The sequence below is a fragment of the Aulonocara sp. 'chitande type north' Nkhata Bay genome, linkage group LG4 (assembly GCF_057382095.1).
Source record: "Aulonocara sp. 'chitande type north' Nkhata Bay isolate Kocher_YH1m ecotype deep benthic linkage group LG4, A_spYH_male_GT1.1, whole genome shotgun sequence".
In the NCBI taxonomy this organism is placed as follows: domain Eukaryota; kingdom Metazoa; phylum Chordata; class Actinopteri; order Cichliformes; family Cichlidae; genus Aulonocara; species Aulonocara sp. 'chitande type north' Nkhata Bay.
In genome coordinates, this window is record NC_141347.1 from 2234414 (window position 1) to 2259380 (window position 24967).

At 38.7% G+C, this 24967-nt stretch overlaps 1 protein-coding gene and 1 long non-coding RNA gene across 3 annotated transcripts; both read right to left on the bottom strand.

The window, feature by feature from the left end:
- Positions 1-1698: 1698 nt before the first annotated feature.
- Positions 1699-4875, bottom strand: LOC147331716 (uncharacterized). Its single transcript, XR_015128714.1, has 4 exons — positions 4336-4875; positions 3575-3740; positions 3242-3337; positions 1699-2891 (listed from the first exon to the last, which is right to left on the bottom strand). It is a non-coding gene; the product is annotated as an uncharacterized LOC147331716 (long non-coding RNA).
- Positions 4876-6422: 1547 nt separating this feature from the next.
- On the bottom strand, positions 6423-14056 carry LOC147331717 (uncharacterized). Of its 2 annotated transcripts, none has more exons than XM_086287912.1 (6): positions 13979-14056; positions 13731-13766; positions 13335-13622; positions 12309-12629; positions 7467-7598; positions 6423-7370 (listed from the first exon to the last, which is right to left on the bottom strand). In XM_086287912.1, exons 1-6 carry the CDS (start codon positions 14052-14054, stop codon positions 6592-6594), a joined length of 1632 nt encoding a protein of 543 aa, XP_086144038.1. In that variant the 5' UTR covers positions 14055-14056; the 3' UTR covers positions 6423-6591. The 2 variants fall into 2 exon arrangements, with proteins under 2 accessions (XP_086144038.1, XP_086144037.1); XM_086287911.1 differs by having other exon boundaries at positions 13314-13622.
- Positions 14057-24967: the final 10911 nt, after the last annotated feature.

The following is a 24967-nucleotide window of genomic DNA, read 5'->3' on the forward strand; positions in this document are numbered from 1 at the left end:
CACCATATTTCATGTCATTAAAGTAGAAAATCACAGGTGCTCAAGGTCTTTGTCTTTAAGACATGGCCGTAGTTTAATCAAGATGGTGTGTGTGTCTGGTGTAATACATAAATATAACTAGTATGTATATAAATAGAACTAGGTAGCATCTTCATATGCAGTATGGTACCCACTGCGAGGCCAAGCAAGACAAGCACAGAGACTTTTGAAGAAAAGCTATAATTGGGTAAAACACTTGGATCAAATATGAGCCATATAGGCAATACTGAATAATCTTATAGAGTTGGGGGCCAATAGATATGCTGATGGAATGGACTAACTAATTATTAATGTTACCTCAGAAAGATGAGAAAAGCAGTATAAATTCCTCTTTTTCCATCTTGAATGGTTGAAATTTTATTTGTAATGAAGTTTGTCAAGTTAAGATTAATAATAGATAAAGGTTCAACAGAGCTGTGACTCTTTGTCAGCCTGGCTACAATACAGTCAGCCTTCTCAGATGCTCTTATATATGTATGTATGTGTTTTATTTACTTAGTTCATCTTTGAAATTTATGAAACAGTTCTTCTTAGCTAGGGGCTAGTTTAAGGAGCTAGGTTAGGTTGGTCATGGGGCTGGCTAGCCATGGCAGCTAGGGTCTATTATCTATGGGGCAAAACCCATTAGAAGCCAGGCCATCACTGCTACATTAAGAATACATTCACTAGCTGGGCCCACGTCCGCATTTTAGGTTTGACAGCGTTTTCGTAGGTAAATGTGAATGCTTTGACATGAATTGAGCTGTGGTTTGGGGAAGGCCTCGAACGGTACTGTTGATGGCTCCCGGGCCTGGCAGATACCCATGCACTAAAAAGAAATGAAGAAGTTAAAGAATTGAGAACAAGGAGGAAGGGAAGGTGGGGCACGTAAACGAGAATCAACAGCTTGCAGAACTGGGGGAACCTATATAGATGACAACCGGAAGGAACGTGTTTGGAGGCGTGGTCCTGCTCCTGAAATTCCGATACATAATCTCTAATTAATACTGATGCTTTCCAATATCAAATGATATTGTAATATATTCCATTACAGTTACCATTTAAAAAGGTGATATTCAGAATACAGTTACTTTGTTGAAATAAATGGATTACACAGCGGTCTTTTCCAGTCTCATATGCTAGGCTATGCCCTCTTTATTTTTGGTAATTCCACGCCGGTGGAAACTCAAACAAAACACACATTAAGAGGCTCTAATGCCTGTGTCTCAATCTCGCGGCCCATGTCCAACCCTACTTGCATAATTATGTGAAGAAATATATTTAAAAAGTATTATTCAAAAAATTATTTAATATGAAGGCAATAGGCAGTGTGTTACATGCATAGCATGTATGAAGCAAGTAAATATAATAATAACCACTGCAGCCAAAAACAGTGCCTGACGAGCCCAGTTGTAAGTAAGCTATTAAGACTCGACTGTACACAGTGTTCATGTTTTCCTCTGAAACAATAAGTTCAGTTGAAGCAGCCTTTCAACGCCTCTCTTTGCTAGCGAGAGACAGTAAAACTAGTTACGGGCCCGACACGGAACCCGACGTATTAGCCAGAGGTCCCTTTACTACACTGTAAACCCGAATAAGTTACCAGAACTCAAAAAAATTGAGGCAATCGATTGCCTCAATTTTTTTGAGTTGATCAACTCAAAAGCCAAATTTTTCCAGAACATAAAAGTTTGGATTACATGGTACTTGTATCTTTTGAGAACGGTCAACTCAAATATTTGCAGTTAATATGACTTAAAGTTTCAAGTTTACAAATTCAAAGAAATAAGTTCACAGAACTTATAAAAAATAAGTACACAACTACAACATTTTTATGTTAACAAAACTCAAATGTTTATTAGTTTGTGTTGTCATTATTTTAAGTACACGTTAGTCAAATATGTTGACTACTTGATACTTAAAAACATGTGACCCAAAACTTAAAATTTTTGAGGCAATTGATTGCCTCAATTACACTGAGTATCGGTAACTTAATATGCAAAAGTCATAAACATCTGCCATTGAACAGTATCTTGCCTGCTCCCTTTTAGCACTATGTTGAAATTAAATACATTTAAAAAAAAAATTACATAAATTAAAAATAATTAACAAAAACATTTATAAATTAAAAAAAGTAGACCAAAAATTGTTTAGTCAGGAAAACTGTCAGAGTAATGAAAAATAATAATTAATAATATCAAAATGTGCTTTTGGCTCTCTGGCTAATATCTGAATAAGACAACAAGGCAGCAATTTGAGTGAATTACAATGCTATTTGTTTTACATTAACCAGTATCAAACAGTGAAATTTAGGTCATCTTGCGCAGCCCACAATGTTTTGGAAATAGTATTACGAAAAACATTAAAACATACAAAACATTAGTGTTGCTTTGCATTATGTTAATGAGAACAAAGGCACGTTGTATAGTTTGGACCTATTGGCTGAACACCTGTAGAGTAATCTAATAATGTTTTGAGGCATTATTTAGATGAAAGGAGAGAACTTTGAACTAGCCTTTTATAATGCTTCACCCTGCATCCTTCTTTCAGATGAGTTCCTACATAACCAAGTCATTCTTGAGGGTCTGTAACCTGGGTGACAGTTTACCACTTTCTAGACCAAATAAAATCTTTTGAGTAAATTCTAAAGTGTTGGTCAGGCCTTTGGGGTAGCTGAGGTGAAGTGCATAGATCAGTCCAAACATTACTAGGAAGGCTTCACCAAATCTGGGGAGACTGAACACAGCATCACTTTCAATGACGACAGAGATTTTCACAGGTTGGTAGTGAACTGGACTTGTTGTGTGATGGTCACTGATGACAGTGAAGAGGGCCACTTCAACACCATCAAGCTCCAACTCATCAGATTCGTCCTGAATTAATGAAAAAGAGATACTAATCACAATCTAACCCAAGAAATACAACAGACGACATATAATTTCTCATTTTACCAACTCCCACTGAGATCCAATACCTCTTTTACAAGGGAGACCTGAGTCTCACTGTAAGAGGTGAAAAACAGAAGATCCATGTTCTGCACACATAAATCAGCTAATTCACCAGAGAATCAAGTGGTGTGAGATAGACTGAAACTAAGCTAAAGGAATACACAGGAGTAGACTAAACAAAGGTAAGTCCAAACAGTGCATCAAAATACATGTTTGTACTTTGATGCACTGTTTATATACACAGTAGTATCTGTTAGATACTTAAGGACACTCACAGTGCAGGTTCTGAAAAATCCAGAGACATCCTCATGCAGATAGACAGGAAGGGCAGGGAGAACGGTAGTGCACTTGGTGTGGATATCATGGATTTCCTATTTCCAGATAAAAACAGAATTTTATATACTGGTGAGTTTACTGAACAACAACAAAAACAACAGTCAAATCAGAACATATGTCCACAAATAACCTGTTCACATCTTTAATACAGTCAGACAAATAGCAAACACAAAGTGGAGTAATAGCAAAATTCAAAAAGCTCATTTAAATCATTGAACCTGTCCAATGTTCCACTGGTTCAACCTATGAAATGTGTAACAATCTATTATTACCTGTTCATTGTGAATTCTTAGAATTTCAACCAGGGCATCTGCTGTCTTCCCAGTTTTTGATGCCCTGGCTGAATAAGGTCATCAGTCGAGGAAGATGGCGGTCAAGTTCAGCGTAGAATGTATTGGGCAGGTTCTGATTTGTAATCCGCTGAAACTCTGCATACAACTACAGCAGAAGGACAATACAGTTCAATTTGAAGAATCTCGCACATCTTTATAAAGCAGCAAAAAGCTGCCACATGAGTAAGAATTACAATTTTCATTTTAAACAGAGCTGATCCATATTACCCCAGACTCCATTTTTAGAGCAGGCCAGAGGTCCAAGAGCTCCTTCACAACCCTAACCCTGAACATATAGTTTAAAATATAGCGTTTCTAACAAGAAAACTGCTTGAAAGCACTCTCACTGCAGACAGGCATCTCCGTTGTGTAACTGCAGGGACAACGGGCTTGTTTGGACCCAACTATTCTGAGTCATGAGAGGGGGTTTAAAAATTTAGAGAGATTAAAATACTTTGTTTCATACTAGGCGACCGGGCGCCACCTCTAGAGCAAGTAGTATCTAACTTTTTAAACAGCCTGCGACCCTCATTACAACAACTTAATGCTAGCTCTGCAAGCGCAAAGTTTCCTTCGGGGAGAGCAGCAAAGCACATAAAAAACACGGACCGACATTTCTGCTATTCTTTTCGACACGCACCCAAAATACAACTAAATATTCGTATTTTAACAATGAACTAATATCAACATTGAAAACTTACTGTAAGTCCAGTGATGCTAGTTGCTGCCGTTAGGTCCAACTTTCTCCAGTCGTCCGTGTTGCCTCTTTGGTGCTGTTCCCGCCCATATACCTTTACTTCTTCTGTGTTTCGTATTAATGCTCATTAGCGCCGCCTTCCGCTTCGGAGGGTGAATCAGAGATTAACTCGGAATAAAAATTGATTCCTGCAGCTGCTCAACACTTACGGAAAAAATTAAAAATATATATGTAGGACACAGTGATAAAACAATGAATATTAAAATAAATACATTTTGTCTTCCACTAATGCATTTAAGACAATTTGATTTTACTTATTTGGTGAAACACTTTGAGATTTTATTGTATTTTAGCATGTGCTACATAAATTAAGTTTATTATTAAATCCTACCTACTTGAAACAACAAAAATAACAGGACTTTACCATTCTTATATGTCCTAACTTAACTGTGTTACGTTGTGCTTAAGTTATTATTTTAAGTGATGCTTACTTAATATAGAAATAGTTAAATTCAATCAAATATTATTAGTTTCATTTACTCAAAAAGAAGAACATGTTATACGAACTTGACATATTTAAGTTAACAGAACTTTTTAAAGACTTTGAGTATACACTACTTAATCTGTTTAATTACTTTGAACATTCGGGTTTACAGTGTACCATTCGGAGCCGCGGACCTGTTTTATATACACGCGGAATAGTTTTCTATACGAGATGGCTGCAAAAAGTGCAATCTTACCTAATGTCCACCCTACGTTAGTCATTGTATAATAAGGTATTGGTATGGCGAGTAACCTTCAGTAATAGTAATAAATCACATGGCAATAGTGCATCCATGTAGTTGTAAAAAGCATGATAATATATTAAGTATTCCAAAGTATTCAGAATACATTACTCTCATTGAGTAACGTAACAGAATATGTTACAAAATACATTTTGGGGCATGTATTCTGTAATCTGTAGTGGAATACATTTTAAAATAACCTTCCCAACACTGAATATAACAAATAGTGTCAGAGACATGGGGCAATCCTGGCAACTTCTTTTTGCAAATGGCATGTTGTGTAGGCATCGATAAAAATGACAACATTCAACCTACATTTGATTTTTTGGCCGGCAGTAAAGATGAGTCATCAGCTCCAAATCCAAGGCCTTGATTCTGTGCTAGAAACAGAATGCCTGGTGGGATCCGGTTCACAGTGGTGGGAAAGTGAAGCATGAGCTGTCCTGGTAGACTTGTGGGATGTCAGCAGGACTAAGCTCAGCATAGTGTCCAAATAAATGAGGTTGTGGATGTAAGCCAGGGCTGCCCAATCCCAGTCCTCGAGAGCTACTATCCTGCAGCTTTTAGATGCATCCCTACTCCAACACAGCTGAATCAAATGGTTTGATTACCTCTTCAGCATGCCATCATGTTTGGCAAAGGCCTGATAACAAGCCATTCATTTGATTCAGGTGTGTGGGAACAAGGATGCATCTAAAAGCTGCAGGACGGTAGCTCTCGAGGACCGGGATTGGGCACCCCTGATGTAAGCTGTTGAAATGAGTTCCCTCTGGGTAGTGGTTTGGTTCAGTGTTGCAGGTAGTGTAAATACAGTAGACATCCAGAGGAAGCTCAAAGTAGAGCTTCTGCTCATTCACATTGAAAGGAGCCAAGTGAAGAGGCTGAGTAATCTAATCAGGATACCTCCTCGGTGCCTTGCCTTCGTGGTTTTGTTAGCACAGATCCTGAACTTATATATCCATATATATCATATGTGGTACCTTCAGCTCAATCTATTGACCTTGAAGGAGTGGTTGCAGTTAAAGTAGGACTTTAGGTATTTTCTATATGTTGACAGCTCACACCGCATGTGTAAAAATCCTAGTTTCTTTGTTGTAGTATATGGGTTTATATCAGTTTTAACTAACTGAGTTGACTTTGGTGACTTTGGTGGATGTAAGGGTCATGTTAACGGATTGTTAACATGACCCTGTCCTACACCCCTACAAGGTTTAATCAAAAATTGTTAAAAACCTTTCAAGCTATTGTACAGTTTTTTGTACATATAGACAGAATGACTCACGTACATAAACATAACTGCCTTGGCTGAGTTAACAAACACTGCATTAGATTTTATTAGATATTAGATTCATGTCACACTATGAAATAGAAGTTCACACCGAGAAGATCAAAGGACTTCAAAGTGTTGATGTGTGTATTCTTCTTGTGTAGTTCTCATATGTTGGCTCCCCAGGTTGATACTAATCATTGGAAACCTAAAAGATTTGATAAAATTTCTGCTCCTCTCCATAAATGTCTACAGTTTGTTCAGCATATTCCTCCGTTACATTTTCATAGTCGTTTTCATTATCATCATCATCATCATCACTGGGTTTGTCTGTGTCTTCCTCTGCTCTGTCCTCTATACTCACAGACAGTGGTGTGCATCCTTTGTAATTATCTTCATCCTTCATGTTCTCATAATTATCATCATCACTGGTTTCATCTGTGTCTTCCTCTGTTCTGTCCTCTATACTCACAGACAGTGGTGTGCATCCTTTGTAATTATCTTCATCCTTCATGTTCTCATAATTATCATCATCATCACTGGTTTCATCTGTGTCTTCCTCTGTTCTGTCCTCTATACTCACAGACAGTGGTGTGCATCCTTTGTAATTATCTTCATCCTTCATGTTCTCATAATTATCATCATCACTGGTTTCATCTGTGTCTTCCTCTGTTCTGTCCTCTATACTCACAGACAGTGGTGTGCATCCTTTGTAATTATCTTCATCCTTCATGTTCTCATAATTATCATCATCACTGGTTTCATCTGTATCTTCCTCTGCTCTGTCCTCTATACTCACAGACAGCAGTGTGCATCCTATGTAATTATCTTCATTCTCCATGTTCTCATAATCATGATCATCAGTTTTGTTTTCATCCACTTCTTGTGTGTCGTTTCTGTCCACTGGTTGAACATTCACATAGTCCCTCTCCTCTTCCTGCTCCTCCTCCTCCTCCTCCTCATCTTCATAACGATTTGTGGCAGTAACTGAAACATAAGTAGTAGAAAAGATTGACTGACTGATGCACATCTATATCACCGACATATTTGTTCATTTGATACATTGCACAGGTAAGGACAGACTTTGCATCTGGACATGGCCTTCACGTTGTTTTGCTCGTCGTCTCCTGATTACCAGACACACCACCGTCAAGACCAGCAGTAGCAGCAGGATCGCAGGAGGAACTACTAAATAGACCAGCAGCAGCCAAGGAACTAAGAAATAAAGGATTACAATATGGAAGCAATTAGTTCATGGTGGCCTCAATGACTGCTGAGTGCCCAGGTACAGTACAACAAAACCAAACTCATTTACATCTGTGCTTAAAAGTTAGTGCAAAGTGTTTGTGCTGATATGGTGTGTTTAGTTTTTGCCATACATGATACTGTTCAATATAGCTGAAGAGTCTGAGATGTTGCTCTTGGTGTGGCAGAGGTTCGGTCTCTGACTCTGCTGCAGTGGAGGGGCAGTACCGGGAGGTCGAAGAGTACAGGTGTGAGGGATTTTAACTGATAAGCTCTCCCCCCTTTTAGTGTCTGGAGTTGGGAAGGAGAGGTGTGTGTGGTGTGGGAGGGAGCTGGAAAGCTGGCTTCCCAGTTGAACACAAGGTGCTGTAGCAGTGGAAAACATTGTGGATCCGAATAAAAGTGCTATGACTGACAATCAAATGGTGTGTGGGTCCTGATTTCACACTTGGGTTTCTTTGCAGTTGATGGAAAGTCCACACTCCCAGACACATTGTGGAATTGTATTAAAACAGACCTGACTAGCTGATGATCAGTTAATAAAGTGCATTTGATGAACAGCTTATCCTGTAACTTATCTTCATAATTCTTATGGAAGCAGTAAGGCTGTGGTCAGGTTTTCTTTCTTTTTCTTTTTTAATTTGGCTTGATCCATCCATCCCTTACTTTACTGTTATCTTGTATATGGAGTTATCTGTTGTCTGTGACAGTATGTATGGGGTAGATATTCTCATGGGCATCTCCATGTCCTGTTAAAAATGGCTGGAAGTTGTCAAGCTAAGAGGCCAGCAACTTGCATTTTTTTCTCTTGATGGGAGACTGATGGAAGATTAGCATACCAGACAAGTTGCCACTAGCTCTGCTTTCACCGTTTCAAGATCAGTTGCGAGCAGCACTTAGTGTGGAAACAGAGCGGCATTAGCATGCTGTCTGTTGAAGCGCTCTAACATCATAACAGATGACTTTTGTCTTGCAACATGAGTGATGTAAGAAACTGCAGGAAGGGGTACTGCTCCTTGTGTTTGTTTATCTTGTAGCCAAGCATCTAAAGGATTACTGTTGCCATGGTGTAGATCAGCTGGTTGGTTTCAGTTACGGTCTCAGCAGGGGTTGTCTGTAATGCTGCATTCACATCTTCTAGTAAACTTTCTGTAGTTTTGGTAGTCGGGCACAGATGGACCAGGTTCCCAGTACAACCACGATCTTCTCTTTCAGGTCAGCTGTTCTCGCATTCAACGCCTTCATCGCACCAGTTGGTCCTAGAGCTTAATACCTAATCTAGGAGAGTGAAAAGGATGATATCTCCCCCTTTACCTGACATTACTGATGATTATTACTTCTCGCCCTCTTGCCGTAGAGTTTGTGTTGTACATCGTCAATCTCCAGTTCTTCTAGATGTTGGAACACTGGGACCCAAGGTAACACTGAGTTGCTGAGTTTAGATGTGGAGTGCTGTTTACACCAATTTCTGATACTACTATCTGAATGTTGCACAAATCAGTACTCATTAGAACAGGGAACAACAACCAGTCTTCTGTAGTCTAATATTGGTGAGCCTGTGTGAAATGTAGCCTCAGTTTTCTGTTCTTAACTGACAGTAGAGGAACTTAGTGTAGTCTTTACCTGGTGTAGCTCATCTACTGGAAGGTCTGATGTTTTGTGCTTTCAGAGCTGATCTTCAGACTTTGGCTGAACAATTTATTTGAGTTAGTGTTGCCTTCCAATCAGCTTGTAGATATTTTCTCCTTTTTGGATATTGATATTGATATTGATATACCTTTATTAGTCCCACAAGGGGAAATTTCATAAGGCTGTCGACCTATTGCACGCAATGGCGGCGCCATCTTACCCTCTGACCATACATACATTACACAAACCATCACATGGGGAAGACAGGTCAGAGAGGTATAACAATGGAAAATGCACCACATGAGGAAAGATAAGGAGAAAAAAACAACTCCCCCCAGACTGAGCTCCAACAGGGAGATCAGTTTGAGAACAGAAAAAAAACACCTCTGCACATGAAAAAACTCTTAATGCACCAAAGAAACACATGACAAGCAACAGGGGTGGGTAAAGGGTGAGAGACAGCCGAATTAGACAGTACATCCGAGCCTGCGTGCGCTGGTCTCCTTGATCCCCGTCAGCATCGGAAGGGAACAAGCGTCGAAGGCATTTGGAACGGGAGGGGGGATGAGTGTGTGCATATCAGTGTATATGTATGTGTGTGCATGTCCAGAGTTCAGCTGAGACAGTGTCCTTCGCCCTGCTAGGCTAAGTAAACAGTCTTCCAGCCAACCCAGGTGACCTTGCATGGAATGGGAAGGAACAGACTAAACACAGTCGTTATCAGGGTGTTGTTGTTCAGCTCCAGCCTTGAGACCGCAACTGGCGCCAAAGGGGTATCCGCATAAGTGATGGTGGTTTTTACTTTAGTGCAAACGGCTCATGAGAATTTCAAAGCAGTTCTACAGTCCAACACTGGTCTCTCAATCTCACGTTGGAGAGCCGCGAGCTTCACCATACTTGCGTTCTGTGATGTTGTCATTTCTTGTGCTCAAGGAGCCGATTTCTGAGAACTCACGGCAGTGTGCCTCCCCGAGATGTCATCCAATTTGCGCCCAGAGATGTTATTCCAAGCTAGCCCTTCCGAGATGTATCCAGTCTGCAGTCACAGCAGCCGTAGCATCTCCAAGATCTTATCCGTGCTGCACTCAATGAGCCCATTTTGAGAAACTCACGCCTCTCCCATCGTTTCAATCCCAGCGGGCAGCCTTGTGGGAGTTTGAACAGCCGGTTCCGCTTTCTTAATTCTTCGATAAGTCAGGGCCAAGCCAGCTCCGATCCGCCAGAACCCTGTTACCATGGTTCCGAATAGGTAGATATCCTCAGCACTCAGGCTCACCCGAGCCCAAACTTCTCATTGAGAATGGGGTGTCAATTGCATTTAGGGACCAGTTGATCCAATCCATAATTCCTCTTTTAGGTTTTAGAGAACAGACTGTGAGAGAGTGTTCCAGGGAAAAGTAATACAAAAAACACGAGACTAGACAAGGACATAAGAGGCTAAGCAGGGAAGCTAAGGGAGAGGAGGAGGAGGAGAGGAGAAAAGTGCGACCGCCTTCGTCAAGAGCAAGAGCAGAAAAAATGTTCTGATCATCCCCTGTAAACCCTAAAGATGGTTGTGAGGGAAAAATCACAGTACATCCACAGATTCAGAAATACTCGGACCACCAGCATTTAAAATCCCTTAACCCTTTAAAACCGGTCGGAGCGGGAACGCTCCGTTTTGCGTAACTTTTTTTTAAATCACTGTAGAACTGCAACCACGTAAGCTAGCGCAATAAAAAAATTTGCATATGAAACCAGATGAGTTGTACTTACATCTTATGCCATCAGCTTGTCCTAGGTCACAGTTTCCTTCCACATAAAGCTTTGCAAAAATTGCATAAAAAGCACTTGCAGCAACAAGAAAATGTAGTTTGTTTGTTTTTTTTTTTGTTTTTTTACCTTCGGGGCCTTATAAGCCTACACTGGTGGGGGTTTTTTAAAAGTCATGTTTGACTCTATGCTTTTCTGTATAGTTTCTGGGATGCTTAGAACTCAAATTGCACTGCTGGAAATAGTTTATTTTGATGCACATGCTGTTTTGTTTTTTTTTTTGCAAATTTGCATTATAATATTTATTTTCATTTTTTCCTGCAGTATATAAAAATTGGTGTATCTCAAAAACAAAAACATGAAGACACTCAAAATAAATTTCCTGTTGTTGGAAACTATTTTGTGCAATGTTTTTGTATATACAGTTTTGAGGGATAAACCTCTTAAATTTCTCTAACTAGATGTAAAAAAACCAAAAACGATTTTCAATTTTTTTTGTAGTTTACGGCACTTTTTTGCCATTTGTGTAGTTATTTTGCACTTAATGCATACATATTATTAAAGTTTGGGCTATAATGGTTGTATTGATGAATAGCAACTTGAAATGCTCCCAAAAATGGCACTACGGCATGTAAAAATATAAAGATAAGCTCTGGCGGACTTGGTTCTATGGTAGGTCTTAAATGGTAAATGGCCTGTATTTGTATAGCGCTTTACTTGGTCCCTAAGGACTACAAAGCGCTTTACACGTTCAGTCATCCACCCATTCACACACTGGTGATGGCAAGTTACATTGTAGCCACAGCTGCCCTGGGGCGCACTGACAGAGGCGAGGCTGCCGGACACTGGCACCACCAGGCACTCTGACCACCACCAGTAGGCAACGGGTGAAATGTCTTGCCCAAGGACACAACGACCGACACTGTTGGAGCCGGGGTTCGAACCGGCAACCTTCTGATTACAAGACAAACTGCCAACTCTTGAGCCACGATCGCCCCTTTATTTAAAGGGTTAAATAAAATTCTTCTGCATCGAGTTGCTGCCACATGAAGTTGAACGAGTACACCTAATGAAGTGGCTGGTGAGTACAGTGTTGATGTAAAAGCTGATCCATCTTAAAAAGTGTTTGCTTAATGTTTACATAATACAGGAATGACGACTTTTGGAAGTATTACTTTGAATTGCTGGTTGTGTTATCATTTTCCATTACACATTTGAACTTGTTGCACTGGATCAAGTGACCCTGTAAATTACTGAAGATGACATACAGTAATGGTGATATTTATGTCCAGTACTTACATTTGATGACGACATGAATCGGTGCTGACTCGGTAGAAGTTAAGTTCTCTGATTCCAGAGTTATGTAATACACACAGCTATAGTTGCCCTGGTGTTTATACTCAGCTACAGGGAAACTAAAGGAAGCTGAGTTGTTGACAGATGGCTTGATGTGTGGGATGTTGGAGAAGATCAGACTGAAATGGCTTGGATTGATGCTTGAGTTAATGAAGCAGGTTAAGACAAAGCTATGGCCCTTGGTGATCTCTGCATCTGCATTAGGACCCCAGACCTGTACTTCATCAAGAGATGCCAGGGAGATGTTGGGCTGCTGCAGGGTCTCTACATTAAAAATAGGAAAACAAAGTAGCATTCAGTCCATACCACTTTTACAGTGTTAAAGTAAGACATTTTGCATTCATTCACTTCAGTCGTCTAGGAATCTATTACTGTACACTGTACTAAATATCATCAAAATAGACCTGTTGGCAACTGTGAAGTGTCATTCATAATCACAACTTGTTACTTTAAATTTAGCAACTCAACTGCTGATCCTAACTGTCATGAAGACTTCCTCTATAAGATGCTCTTTGCATGTCAAGAAATACAGATATATACAATAGATATTTATATACAAGGTTCACAGGCATTAATGCAAAAGTGATATTTTTGCAGCCACATCATGTCACTTGTTGATGGTTCATATTCCTGTTCAGAAGCTTTACTGTTCTTACTTTTCTTCTTGTGTTTGTTTACAGTGACGATCAAAACAGGCAATATGCTTAACCTCATATTATCATTTTGCATTCTCACATTCCTTTGTCTACTTATTATAATGCCAACTGTACTGCAGGAATTATATGAATACCATTTATCATTAATCTAATTTATCTTGGAACTGCTCTGAGGTAGGAAGTGTTACACCCCTGTGCTGCACCTATTAACCTCAAAGTGGCATGCCTGCATCAAAGTGTATTGACTTATAAAGCTCTATGGGCCTAGCTCTAAAATGTAGATGTAAATCACCTGAACAGACAACAACCACACCCTTATTGCGTTCACAGCCATTTTCTCCAAATCTTCCATGAGGACACTGCATTAGAGACGTTTCTCGCCCCGAACAGTTTACATCAGCAAGCCACATTTCTTCTTTTGATGAATTAAAGCTGACCAACTGAGAGATTGCCAGTGCCTTCCCACACTTCAACTCTCTGCAGACCACTATAGCATCATTTAAGACCCAGGAATCATCACAGAGTTTTCCCCTGCTGGTGCTGTTATAGACTTCTACTCTTCCATAGCACCGAGCTGGCTCAACTAAACTGATGTTAAAATCTAGCAAAAGAAAGAGACAAGACAACAGAGTGCTCAGCATTTTCTGCATGTGGTGATATTTATGCAAAACCTTATAATCTGAAACAAATTTCGCAAAAGAAGACTGACCTGCAGAAGCTGAAGATGAGATGAAGAGATAAGAGACTGCAGAAAAAACAAAGGTTCATTAAACACCTGAAACAAGACATGAACATGTTTTGTTTCTGATATAGACACACTAAAGAAAAGATCAGGTGTAAGGAAATTTAACTCTAAATTTAAGGCATTTTGAATGTAACAGTGCTTGTCACGCTGACCCTTTGTGTAAGTATAGAAAAATAAGACAGATCAACCTAAAAATGTCAAATGCAGCTCACCTATTGCCAGATAAAAGTTTCTCTGCTGTGTCCACATGATTGAGACAGAAAACATACTGAGAGCAAAATGAGTCATCAGCAACACCAAACCCAAGTTGATGAAGAAATGCTTAACACTTGCGAAATGTGTTCCTCCACACACTTCCTTGTTCCTTGTACTTTTTAATGAACGCAGTCTACAGAGTGCAACAGACAAAGGCTGCAGCAGCTGACAGTTATATTCATTTACCTTTTTCTTGCACAGAATGTACAGAGAGAGGAGTTTTTAAAGTTGTGTTCACTTCAAGAATCCTATATATGAAATGAAGAAATGCATTCTAACATCTCTAAAATCTTTGTTTTGTTTTGGGATTTTTCATGAAAAAATAAAATCACTGATAACATCTGTTGGACATAAAATGCAGGCGTTTGTATTTAAAAATGTAGAGCTGATATAACAAAAATAAAACAGATTTGTAGTGTTGGCAATAAAATAAAATGTGGAGAGGAGCAGGAAGGTAGGACACTGATTTCACACAGTCTGTGCACTGGATGCAGTGGTCAGCATGCCTTTGTACCTTTGTAATCTACATTATGTCACAGACCTGTGACGTTTCGATAACACAAATGAGGCAAAAAACAAAGAGGAACTCACCCTCGCATGATCTTTTATACATGCCCCATTTCTTTTAGCTGAAAGCTGATGACTTGTTACTGAAAGTGACTTTTATTTAAAATTTACATTTTATGCACATTTATATTTCTTTAAGAGATATATACTACAGGGGGAAAACCATGAAAAGCTGCAGCCTGTCTCTACAAAACTGTAAATGCTGCCCTTAAATGTAAAGGCAGCATACATTATTTTATTATTTTCCTTAAACAATTTTGGTTAAAAGTAAATGTATGCATATATGATTCCAAATATTAAATAAAATGCACGATAATCTTTAAAATACAAAATTCAGCCCCGTTCTGGTGCTCGGTTTCAACTCCGGCAGTTGCCTTGACCATGAACTGAAATTACATAAAGCCTAACTTAGTGTAACATTTTTTTTGAAGTTATTATTATTTGAACTTCATTTCTTAATATCCATGCATCACAGAAAGGCTGTAGGCTGTGGTGAGAAGAAAAAACAACTTCTGTCAATTCTAAGGTCTTATGTATAAATACATAATAAGAAAACCATCTGGCTTTAAAATATTTAAATACAACCTCAGTTGAGCAACAACATAGCATTTCACATGGTATCATTATTTATTTATCAAAAACTAAGGCAAAATGTAGAAGCCATCTGTTAAAAAACTGAGTATAACCCATGACTCAGTAACTTGTAAAACCACATTTACCAAAAATAAGTTGAACTGATCATTTCTGTATGACTTTATCAGTCTCTCTCATTGTTTTAGAAGAATTTTGTTGTTCTTCACAGCGTTTGAGTTTCAGTTCTCTTGTTCATTATTTGTTTCATTGTGCATGACGGTGTCACACAGTGTTCTCAGCGTTCTCCAAATAAGATCATGGTACATGTTAAAAATAAAAATGGAGGTTTTGTTTCTGGCCTGCTTAGTGGCGAGCAGCTTGAACAGCAGTAATCCATGTCCGTCTGTTCATGTTTGCTCACTTCTGCCATCTGGTGGTTTGAAGAGACATTAATGCACAAAAACATGCACTTTAAACTTGGCGTAAGAGCCAAACCTCCGGGAAACATATGAGCACAGTACTTTGCAGAATACATAAAGGTCAGTGCCCTCACCAGAATATCACATCTCTGCTTGGCTTTACTTTGATAGTAGAGAAAAATACCCAGAATGTTATCTTATAAAATACACCAACCATGCAACACGTGTGGGAATTATAGATACGCAGAGCAAACTTCCACACTGGTCGGAAAGTACCTGAGAGCTTAGTGATATAATATCATTAGAAGGAAGCTACTTAGGAAGTAGAAGAGAAGGAAGGTGGCGATCCAAGGGCTTACATCACAATAGAAATAATAGTGAGCAGTACAGATATAATGAGCCCATCATTACTCACAGTAACTTGTGTCCATCATAGGTGTATCTAAACCTCTGACTACAAGTGTGCATGTAGCTTTCTGACAAAGATATTGGCAGTTTTACAGTATGATGAATGACAGACATATGTCTAAGTAGATTACAGGTGCATTTTCTGTTGAAGCAACTTTCATATCTGACAGTAGTTCAAGCTCACTCGGTCATTTTGTCAGTTTATGCTAATTCACACAAGACTACAGCCAAGGAAGGATAAATCTGTTCAAAAATAGTCTTTAAAGACTTGTTCCCCAGAAGTTTTTTTAAGTCTTTCTGAACACTTGTGACCTCTAATCTGATCTCACAGTATAACACAAGAAAGAAGATGTCTGAGACACACAAGATACAAGAGGAGTCAAGAGCGAGAGAAAAACAAAGTGAAACTGTTCTGTGCAGAAATGCTACATACTTCCTTCTTTTTTGCAGTGGACAAAAAAGAAGTACTTATGTAGTTATTTATGGAATAAGCAGCAACCTTGAATGATGTGTCATGTACACTTAAATAAAATAATTACCTCCACATCCAAACAAACGAGCCTGTTAGATTTTGAGTGATTTACACAACTATTGTACATGTAAAACATTTTGACCTATATTTAAAATTAATAATATTTTTCTGACTATTAAGATATGTACTATATATTTTTTGTTTTTAAATTACATCACAAAATAAAAGCATTGTTTCTCAAACACTATAACCAAGGCAGGAACAAAATCACTATCAAGACTTACATTTATCTCACGACATTTACCTCAGGCCTCTAAAACTATCTTTGCCAAAAATGTAAATAAAATCAGGCTTGTCCTAAATTGTTCTCTTATCAACTTCAGTCATTTTTTTCTTTCCTGTTGAATTGTTTTTTTGGCCATTTCCTGTTTTACTTTGATAGTTTGTGTTTGCTTGTGTTTTTAGGTTTACATCCTGGTTTTCTGATCGTGTTCACCTGTGTTAGGTTCTTTTAGCTGTGCCTTATTCCTCACTTGTCTCCTGCTGTCTAATGCACATCAACAGATTCCTGAGTTATTCTCCATACTCTCCAGTTTTTGCCATCTACTGTGTTTCTTGTTTGTTTGTTACCTTTTGGAATTTGTTTTTGGATTTATGTCAGCTAATAAAGCTCACCACTTGTTGATTCTATCCCACATCATAAGAACCAGTATTATATTAAAAGCTAATAGCAAATTAATATAGGATTGAGGTGAAAATGTGAACGTGACCATTAATCACCTGTTTTGAGAATATGCTATGTTTGTATGCTAAAACCTTTTTACCTCCATATTACAATTAAAAAAGAAAAATTAATGCGCATGAAAGGCTTTGTTAGTTGTTAATACATACAGTGTGTATTACCCACTAGCCACCACAAGGGGGTGATCACAATTCAGGTGTTTCATAACATTTTTTGTATACTTTATGCAGTTTGGATGTTATACAGTATGTTTTCTATTTTTTGTACAGGTATCTTGTTTTAGGTTTTTTTTTTGAGGACGAGTAAAATTAATTTCTTCTTTGCACTAAGCTATGAATAGACCCAGAGGAGAAGAAAACCAACAGTATAAGAAAGAAAATGCAAATGCCTTCCTAAAACAGAAAATTAGGCTCACTGATCAGTCTGCTGTGAAACCACAGTTACACAACGCTGTTGAGTTAAAGCTTTCGTGAAGACACAGACATATGCACATATAGCCATGCTGACAGCTCAGCGAGCCTCATAGCGTGAGAAGGTTGAGGAAGTGGCTGGTGTGAGAATGCTGCCACCGCAGCCCTGTGGCAGCTTGCACTGTGGTAGTCTCAGCTCGACCTAACGTCCTCTGAAACCCGCTTCAACCTGCTTTCAACTTCCACTGCGCACAGTGCCACATGTGCTATTGCACGTGTTCAGCTTTTAACTTCTCTAATTCCATAGAAGTGACGCAAATATATGTAAATTTCATAGAAGTATCTGTTATTTACCCTGGTTCTTGTTTTTAGAATCATCAGAGAGTTTCCTGTGTCATCATTTGTTAGTTTCTGCACCAAATATACATTTCAGTATTTAAGCTCATACTCTAACCGTGGTTAGAATAATTGCAGTCTATATTAAATGACTTTTAGTTTCTCCTCACAGACTTTCATTTTTGTTCCTACAGGTACCAATTTACCAACAGAGTAATCTCCAAGACGTCGTTCAAGAAAAAACAGATGAACTGATTTTCAGTTTGCTCATTCTGTGAAGGTTACCAGGGTTCATGTGTAAGCAGCAGAAGTGAAAAACAGGAAGGAATATGAGATTTGAGACGTAAGGATGGGAGTGCAGTAGGAAGTGGCACATGTATTGAACACATATCTTGCTCAGCACCGAGAACATATGACACAGAGATGCGTGTGGAGAATGTGTGTAGGCGTGTAGCCTATATATCTTTGAGTCTGCAGCTATCTTATTGAGGACATGCCTTCACAAACTGGTTTTTTGTTGTTGTTTATTTTGTTTATAAAAGGACTACGACCACATCTTGAAGTGTTTTACTGTGTGTGTGTGTGTGTGTGTGTGTGTGTGTGTGTGTGTGTGTGAGAGAGAGAGAGAGGGAGACATGTTTTATTTGACAGGTACTCAAGATTTGTTACTGTAGATGTTAAACAACAACATATCGGGCAGTCTGTCCAGTAGCTCTTGGCTATGTGGTTTAAATGTGCTTAAAGAAAAGTGCTTTGACTCCTTTATTCAATACTGACCAATCAGCAACCACTAGGAATGGAAAATTAATTTCCTAATACTTCCTCTAATAGCCATTTGAGGAGTGTTTCCAAAAGTGCTTCACACCCATTAGACTCCCAGGGTAAAATGTGAGTCTAATGGATTTCACTCCTCACTTTTTCTGAAAGGTTTAACAGTGTGGTTAAAAAACAGTTTGTTTTACAGAGAGCCATAGAGAGTCGCTGTCTGCTAAGCCTTACCTTCAAACGAAACTTGCTCTCTCCTCCATGCTGTTGATATTTGGAACATTTTTAATTTTTACAAGCATTTTAATGAACTCACACATAACATGTCCAGGACATTTGTGTGTCAGTCAAATTCCAACATTTCATTTTTCCATTATTTAGAACGAAATAACACATATGTGTTAATTTGTAAATGGACTGGTTCTTATGTAACATTTTGCTACTCGAGCACTCAAAGTGCTTTATTCACCCATGTACACCCATTCAAGCACGTAAGTTCTTTCGATCTAACATTTACACAAATTCAATGCATCAACCTTCTCTGCTCTACCTCCTGATCTGAAGCTACCACTGTATATCTTGATGCATGCTCAAGGCAAGGTAAGGACGTAGCGTTTTCACTCAAGAGGCTACTTTAGACTGATGAACTGAAGACGCCACTTGAATGAGTGATGAAATGTTTCTCTAACTGAAAATACAACTGTATAGTTTATGGCTACAGCTTGCTAACTAAGATTGTTAACATCAGCTGATGTAGTAGTGTGCCATTCTCTTGTCCAAATATGATAAATATTTCTTCCACAAAATCAGCACATAGGCCACAACACTAACCCCAAGGCTTCAAAATAAAGTTTTGGTTTGCATTTGGTGAACACTCAGATGAAGCGATCGGGTGATTAGAAAAGGAGTGTGCTGGTTCTCTACAACCACCTCCCCTCACTATCCCTGCCTGCACTTTTTAAGGGCACTACATGTTTGTGTGCAGTGGGATGTGAAAATGTCAGTACATCCCAAGGTAATAGTTGCTCAGTTTAAAAAAATGTTTTGTTAAGGAAGCATCTGATCTGCTTGGAAACAATGCATACAGGTGAGAGTGATTCACTCAAAGCAAAATAAATGTTAAATTTCAATCTTTGCAGCTGATTTAAATAAATTAAACAAAACAGCTGCTCACTGACAAAGAAAAAGTAATGACATACAAACACCTTTAGATTCATAAAATTAAAAACAAATTAAGCTGATCTGGACTTTCTTAGGATTTGACAGGTGGAACCAAACTTCTAGTGTTTCTAAATCTGGAAAGACAGTATGTGCAAATTCAGCTTAAGGGTGGATGATTTTGATCTGTTGGTGTCTAAGTGCAATGTCTACAATCAGAAAGAAAGCGCATGTTTTGATCTGCATCAGGAACAGTATTTGCACAGGATGAAAACAGCTTACCAAAGATGATCAAATATTTCGAAAAAGGCAACTATGTGCAGAAAACCCCTGGGCATCTTACACTTGAAGGAACTTAGGATAGAAAGGCTATCAAACATTTCAGCAAACTTTATTGAAAATCAAGTCCACAAAAATATATCTAAGGCCTAGAGTGTGTTATTACTATTTTAACATGTATTGCACAGCAAGAAAATCCTAGGGTTAAATGCTGTGGTTGGCTGGGGCCTTTGTATGTAGAATATGCACGCTCTTCTGTGTCTTCCTGGCTTCTCTCTCCAGCTTTATCCCAGTGTCCAAAGACATGTATGTTAAACTAATTGGTTGAATCTAAATTTGTTGTAGGTGTGAATGTGTGCACAGTGCTGGTTGAGTATCTCCGTGTTTTAGGTCTGCAAAAGATGGATCTGTTGGTAAATAAGTAATTTCCTCAGCACTGACTTAGGGGGCAAAAAAGAGCCAACGTAGAATCCAGCTCCTATCCAACAAACGTGTGAAGAGTAAAATTTGGTCTATTTAGAGTTTAGTAACTGGTTTATGCTGACTGACTGACTGACAGTAGTCTCGCTTAAGCTTACCTTTCTAATTCTACTCATTTTTTATGTAGCATCAATGACGGCTACATCTATGCAATGCACATACAGCCTATGGATTCAGTTTGATAACTAGCTTTGACTGAAATTAAATGCAAACATTAACATGGGCTAAAGGATAAACAATTGTTTACCTGTTTTTTGTCAAAGATATCATATCTTAAATATGTGAAAACGATGTCTCAGGAGCAGACATACACCTCACCACATTAACTCAGGAATGAACTAAAAACTTCATATCTGCTTCTAGAAAATCAGCGTTGGCAGCTATAGCCAAACTTTAGGCATGGCATTTTTTGGCTACTCTTCACTTTGGGATAGACCAGGGGTGGGCAACTCCAGGCCTCGAGGGCCGGTGTCCCTGCAGGTTTTAGATGTGTACTTGAACCAACACAGCTGATTTAAATGGCTAAATTAGCTCCTCAACATGCCCTGAAGTTCTCCAGAGGCCTGGTAACGAACTGATCATGTGATTCAGGTGTGTTGACCCAAGGTGAGATCTAAAACCTGCAGGACACTGGCCCTCGAGGCCTGGAATTGCCCACCCCTGGGATAGACCCTCAGCTAGCTGTGGGTTTAGGCATGATTCTAGTTAGACATTCATTTATTGTGATGATTGGGATAAGAATTTACAAAACGCATAATAAACTCAGTACTGGTCCTGATCGATGTTTTGGAGGTGATTAAGAGGCAGTGGTGACATAGCAGGAAAAGACAGAGATTCCTTCATTTTGTTTTACAGCACTGGAGCTGTGTTCTTACACACACACACACACACACACACACACAGTGCTCTGCCCAACCACTGAATGTAATTCGGTGCGACAGCTAGCCTTCACGCTCTGACGCACTTTGCCTCCCAAAATGGACGCAGAAGGACCATTTTACACACACGTGCACGCGCGCACACACACACACACACACACACACACACACACACACACTTACTGCACAAATGGGCTTTCTGTCTAGATGAAAAACCAAAACATGAAGAACGCAGAGCTGTGACTATATGGTTGGGGAAGTTGGGTGAATGGATGATCCGTTTGGGAGATGTACAATCAAACCGACAGATTGTCTCAAAAGTGGCAAACGAGACATTTTGAAGCATCAGGAAAACTGGTGTTTTACACAAATTCATAGGTCAATAAGGCTTATTAGGAATGACATTTTTGGACTTGAGGTAGCTGCATGACTCATTCAAATAAATCGGTGACAGCAGTTTTTTTTTTATTAGAGATAGTTAATAGGTCATTTCAGCAATGACTAAATTTTTGCTTGCGTGGTTTGGAGTCTTCTCTTCTCCAGCCACAGTCAGACATTTTCCTGCTCGTGCTTTCCAACTATTATTTATCAACTGTTGCAGCACATTTTTGACCTTACCTTTTTTTTTATCTGCTTGATTGTCTGTCTCTTCATGATTGATTTTTTTAAGAAAGATTTCTGCATTTTGCTTTATGTTTTCATTTTGTCACAAACACAATATATCGTGAACACCAGGAGCAAATTTCTTTAGTTTTGATACAAATATTTCCTTGTACTCAGTGACAAACTACTCTGTAAAATCTGACTGGTTTTCAAACATGAAAAAATTGTGCAAACTCGTTGCCTTAAAAGACCTAAGCAAAGCATACTTACTCATTAGATTTTGGCATTCATAAATTAAGGTAACTCAACAAAGGGAATTTTGATGAAGTTCAAGCTTACTCTGATCCCGTACACATGTGATGCCTCAGGATTGCTATAGTTCAGGATTACCTCAGAAATACCAAGAATTCACATACTTCCAATGACAAAATGTCATACAGACAAATAAAACATGATCACATAATGATATCCAAAAGGATCAAAGGTCAAATTCATCGTTACATCATTAGTCAAAAAAAAATTTTCTGGTCATTATTCACTTTCATAACTAAGGAGAGATGTGGTCAATCTTCACAATTAGTTGGATTGGTTAAAATGTTATTTTTTAATTTTTTTATATTTTACAAATGTACTTTTTTTTTTTTAAAGTCTTCAGATTATACAATTCTGTGCACAAATAAATAATGTAAATCATTGTGTTAAAAACAGTGCAAGTCAACATCTAGGGATGAATTATTATTATTATTTTTTTTTAATTGACTCGCTATTTAAACAGAATTTTTACAGATACAAATTTTTAAAAAGAAAAGAACAGAAAAACACACAAACCAAATATTTACTTATCTTCACATAAAGTCCATATCTGCCAATTTTGATCCAAGATACCGACCTCAATCTTCAGTCGACAGGTCAACATTTTCTGTTCCGTAGTTCCTCATTAGTTCAATGTCTATCCATTGGTTTAATATTTGGGATTCACTTTTCAACCATTTCCTTGTAATGACCTTCTTACCCAGTAGAGATAAGTCTTAAAAAAAGGTAGATGTCTTCCACCTTAGTTATTTCCACAGATATCAGTCCCAGTTACATCATCCGATGATCTTTTCTGAATTTTTTCCATCTGAAAAAACGGAGCCATTTTTGCATAACTGAATTGTAAGGCAGCAATTTGAATTGCTGTTGTTTTATGTACTATCAATAGTGTAAGGCAGTTTAAGGTATAATAACCCATTTAATTATGGTACAGTGCATGTGTATTTATTTATGCTAGCTTCTTTAAAAAAAACTTCTAAAACTCTTCATATGCTTGCGCTACTCCTGAAGCCAAACCTAAATATAGGTAAATATCGCCCTTTCTAACAGTGTTGTCAATGTCAGACACAGAGTCCATTTTAAGCAGCAGTGTAAAAGTTAGATGTTCTGATACACGAGAGAAAAGTGGGGTTTGATTAAATGGAGGAGAAAAGGAATGTGCAGGCCAAAGTGATTTAAAGCAGCTGAGGTATGTAATAGAGACAGTGAGGTGTGATTTAGAGCCGAGTGGAAAATGGAAGAGAGGGGGTATGATCTTGGCAAAGACTGAGTGTCATTTAATGCTGGAGTGAGTGGAGAAATTATTGCATGGCTGCTACACTAGTTGACTATAGATGTGACACATCGCTCATAAGGTTGCTATCCCAGCTGAATGGGAATTACCCAATTAACGCAAGTTGAATGCTAACTGCTACTGAACATATTGGGCTGGCAGCAAAGAGCTGAGCTGGCTAATGACTGTATGTCACTGTAATGGTGTGGCTCTATCAAGTGGCCCTGCCTCTGTGGGACGCTTAGATCTTCATGGCTCCACCCTACCCCCAACTCTTCTTTTCCGTGATGCCAGACGACCTTCCAAATGGAGATTAAGATGAAAAAGTCATCCCTGCGCGAGGTTTCTCACATCAGACATTCGGCATGCTATCACATATCCATTTCATAAATCATCCTCTGCATTTAGGCTTGCTGGCTCGTGGGCAGATGGGACAGATTTCTTTAAACAGTGTCTCCATAAGTGAACAAAGATTCTGGAACAATTTGCAGAAGATGCACATTTAGAAGGCAGATCTCCCTGGATATTCTTTACAGGACTGTCCTGTCAGCTGTCATTTCTGTAAGGAATAACAATCTTCTAATGCCATGGCTCCATTTTGGGACACAGTACAGAACAGAGTAGCCATCCATAACAACAAATATGATACTGATTAAGTCAAATATATGATAAAAGGTTTATAAACTGGCTTCAAGTGTGAACACGCTAAACCAGCTTAAATATTGCTCCTGATATCTTTTGGATCTGTCAGCTGAGCCATTAATTTGTGACCTACTTGAATAAATGTTTTAATGCCATGCAGTTCACAATTGTGTTTAAGACAAGTTTTAATAAAGTCAACACACATGAAAGGATGTAGTTTGCCCATGGTGAGCCAGGTCGCTAATTAATTGTAGGGTCAGTGGTTCAGTTGTACGCTTTACATGCTGGTCTGCAATAATTTCAATTCAATTCTATTCAATTTTATTTATACAGGGCCAAATCACAACAACACCTCGAAGCACTTTATAATGTAAGGTAGATCCTACAACAATACATACAGAGAAAAACCCAACAGTCATATGACCCTCTATGAGCAAGCACTTTGGCGACAGTGGGAAGGAAAAACTCCCTTTTAACAGGAAGAAACCTCCAGCAGAACCAGGCTCAGGGAGGGGTGGCCAGAGAGAGCCAGAGATTAATAACAACTGTGATTTAATGCAGAGGTCTGTTAACACATAGTGAGTGATAAAGGTGACTGGAAAGGAAAAACTCAATGCATCATGGGAATC

Bases quoted from the DNA above. Each gene is read 5' to 3' on its own strand.
- LOC147331717 (XM_086287911.1), bottom strand. From the start codon at position 14,054: ATGACTCATTTTGCTCTCAGTATGTTTTCTGTCTCAATCATGTGGACA. The intron at 13,767-13,978 runs GTGAGCTGCATT...TTTTTTCTGCAG, and splicing joins AAACTTTTATCTGGCAATAG to TCTCTTATCTCTTCATCTCA. The intron at 7,599-12,308 runs GTAAGTACTGGA...TTTATTTCTTAG, and splicing joins GATTCATGTCGTCATCAAAT to TTCCTTGGCTGCTGCTGGTC.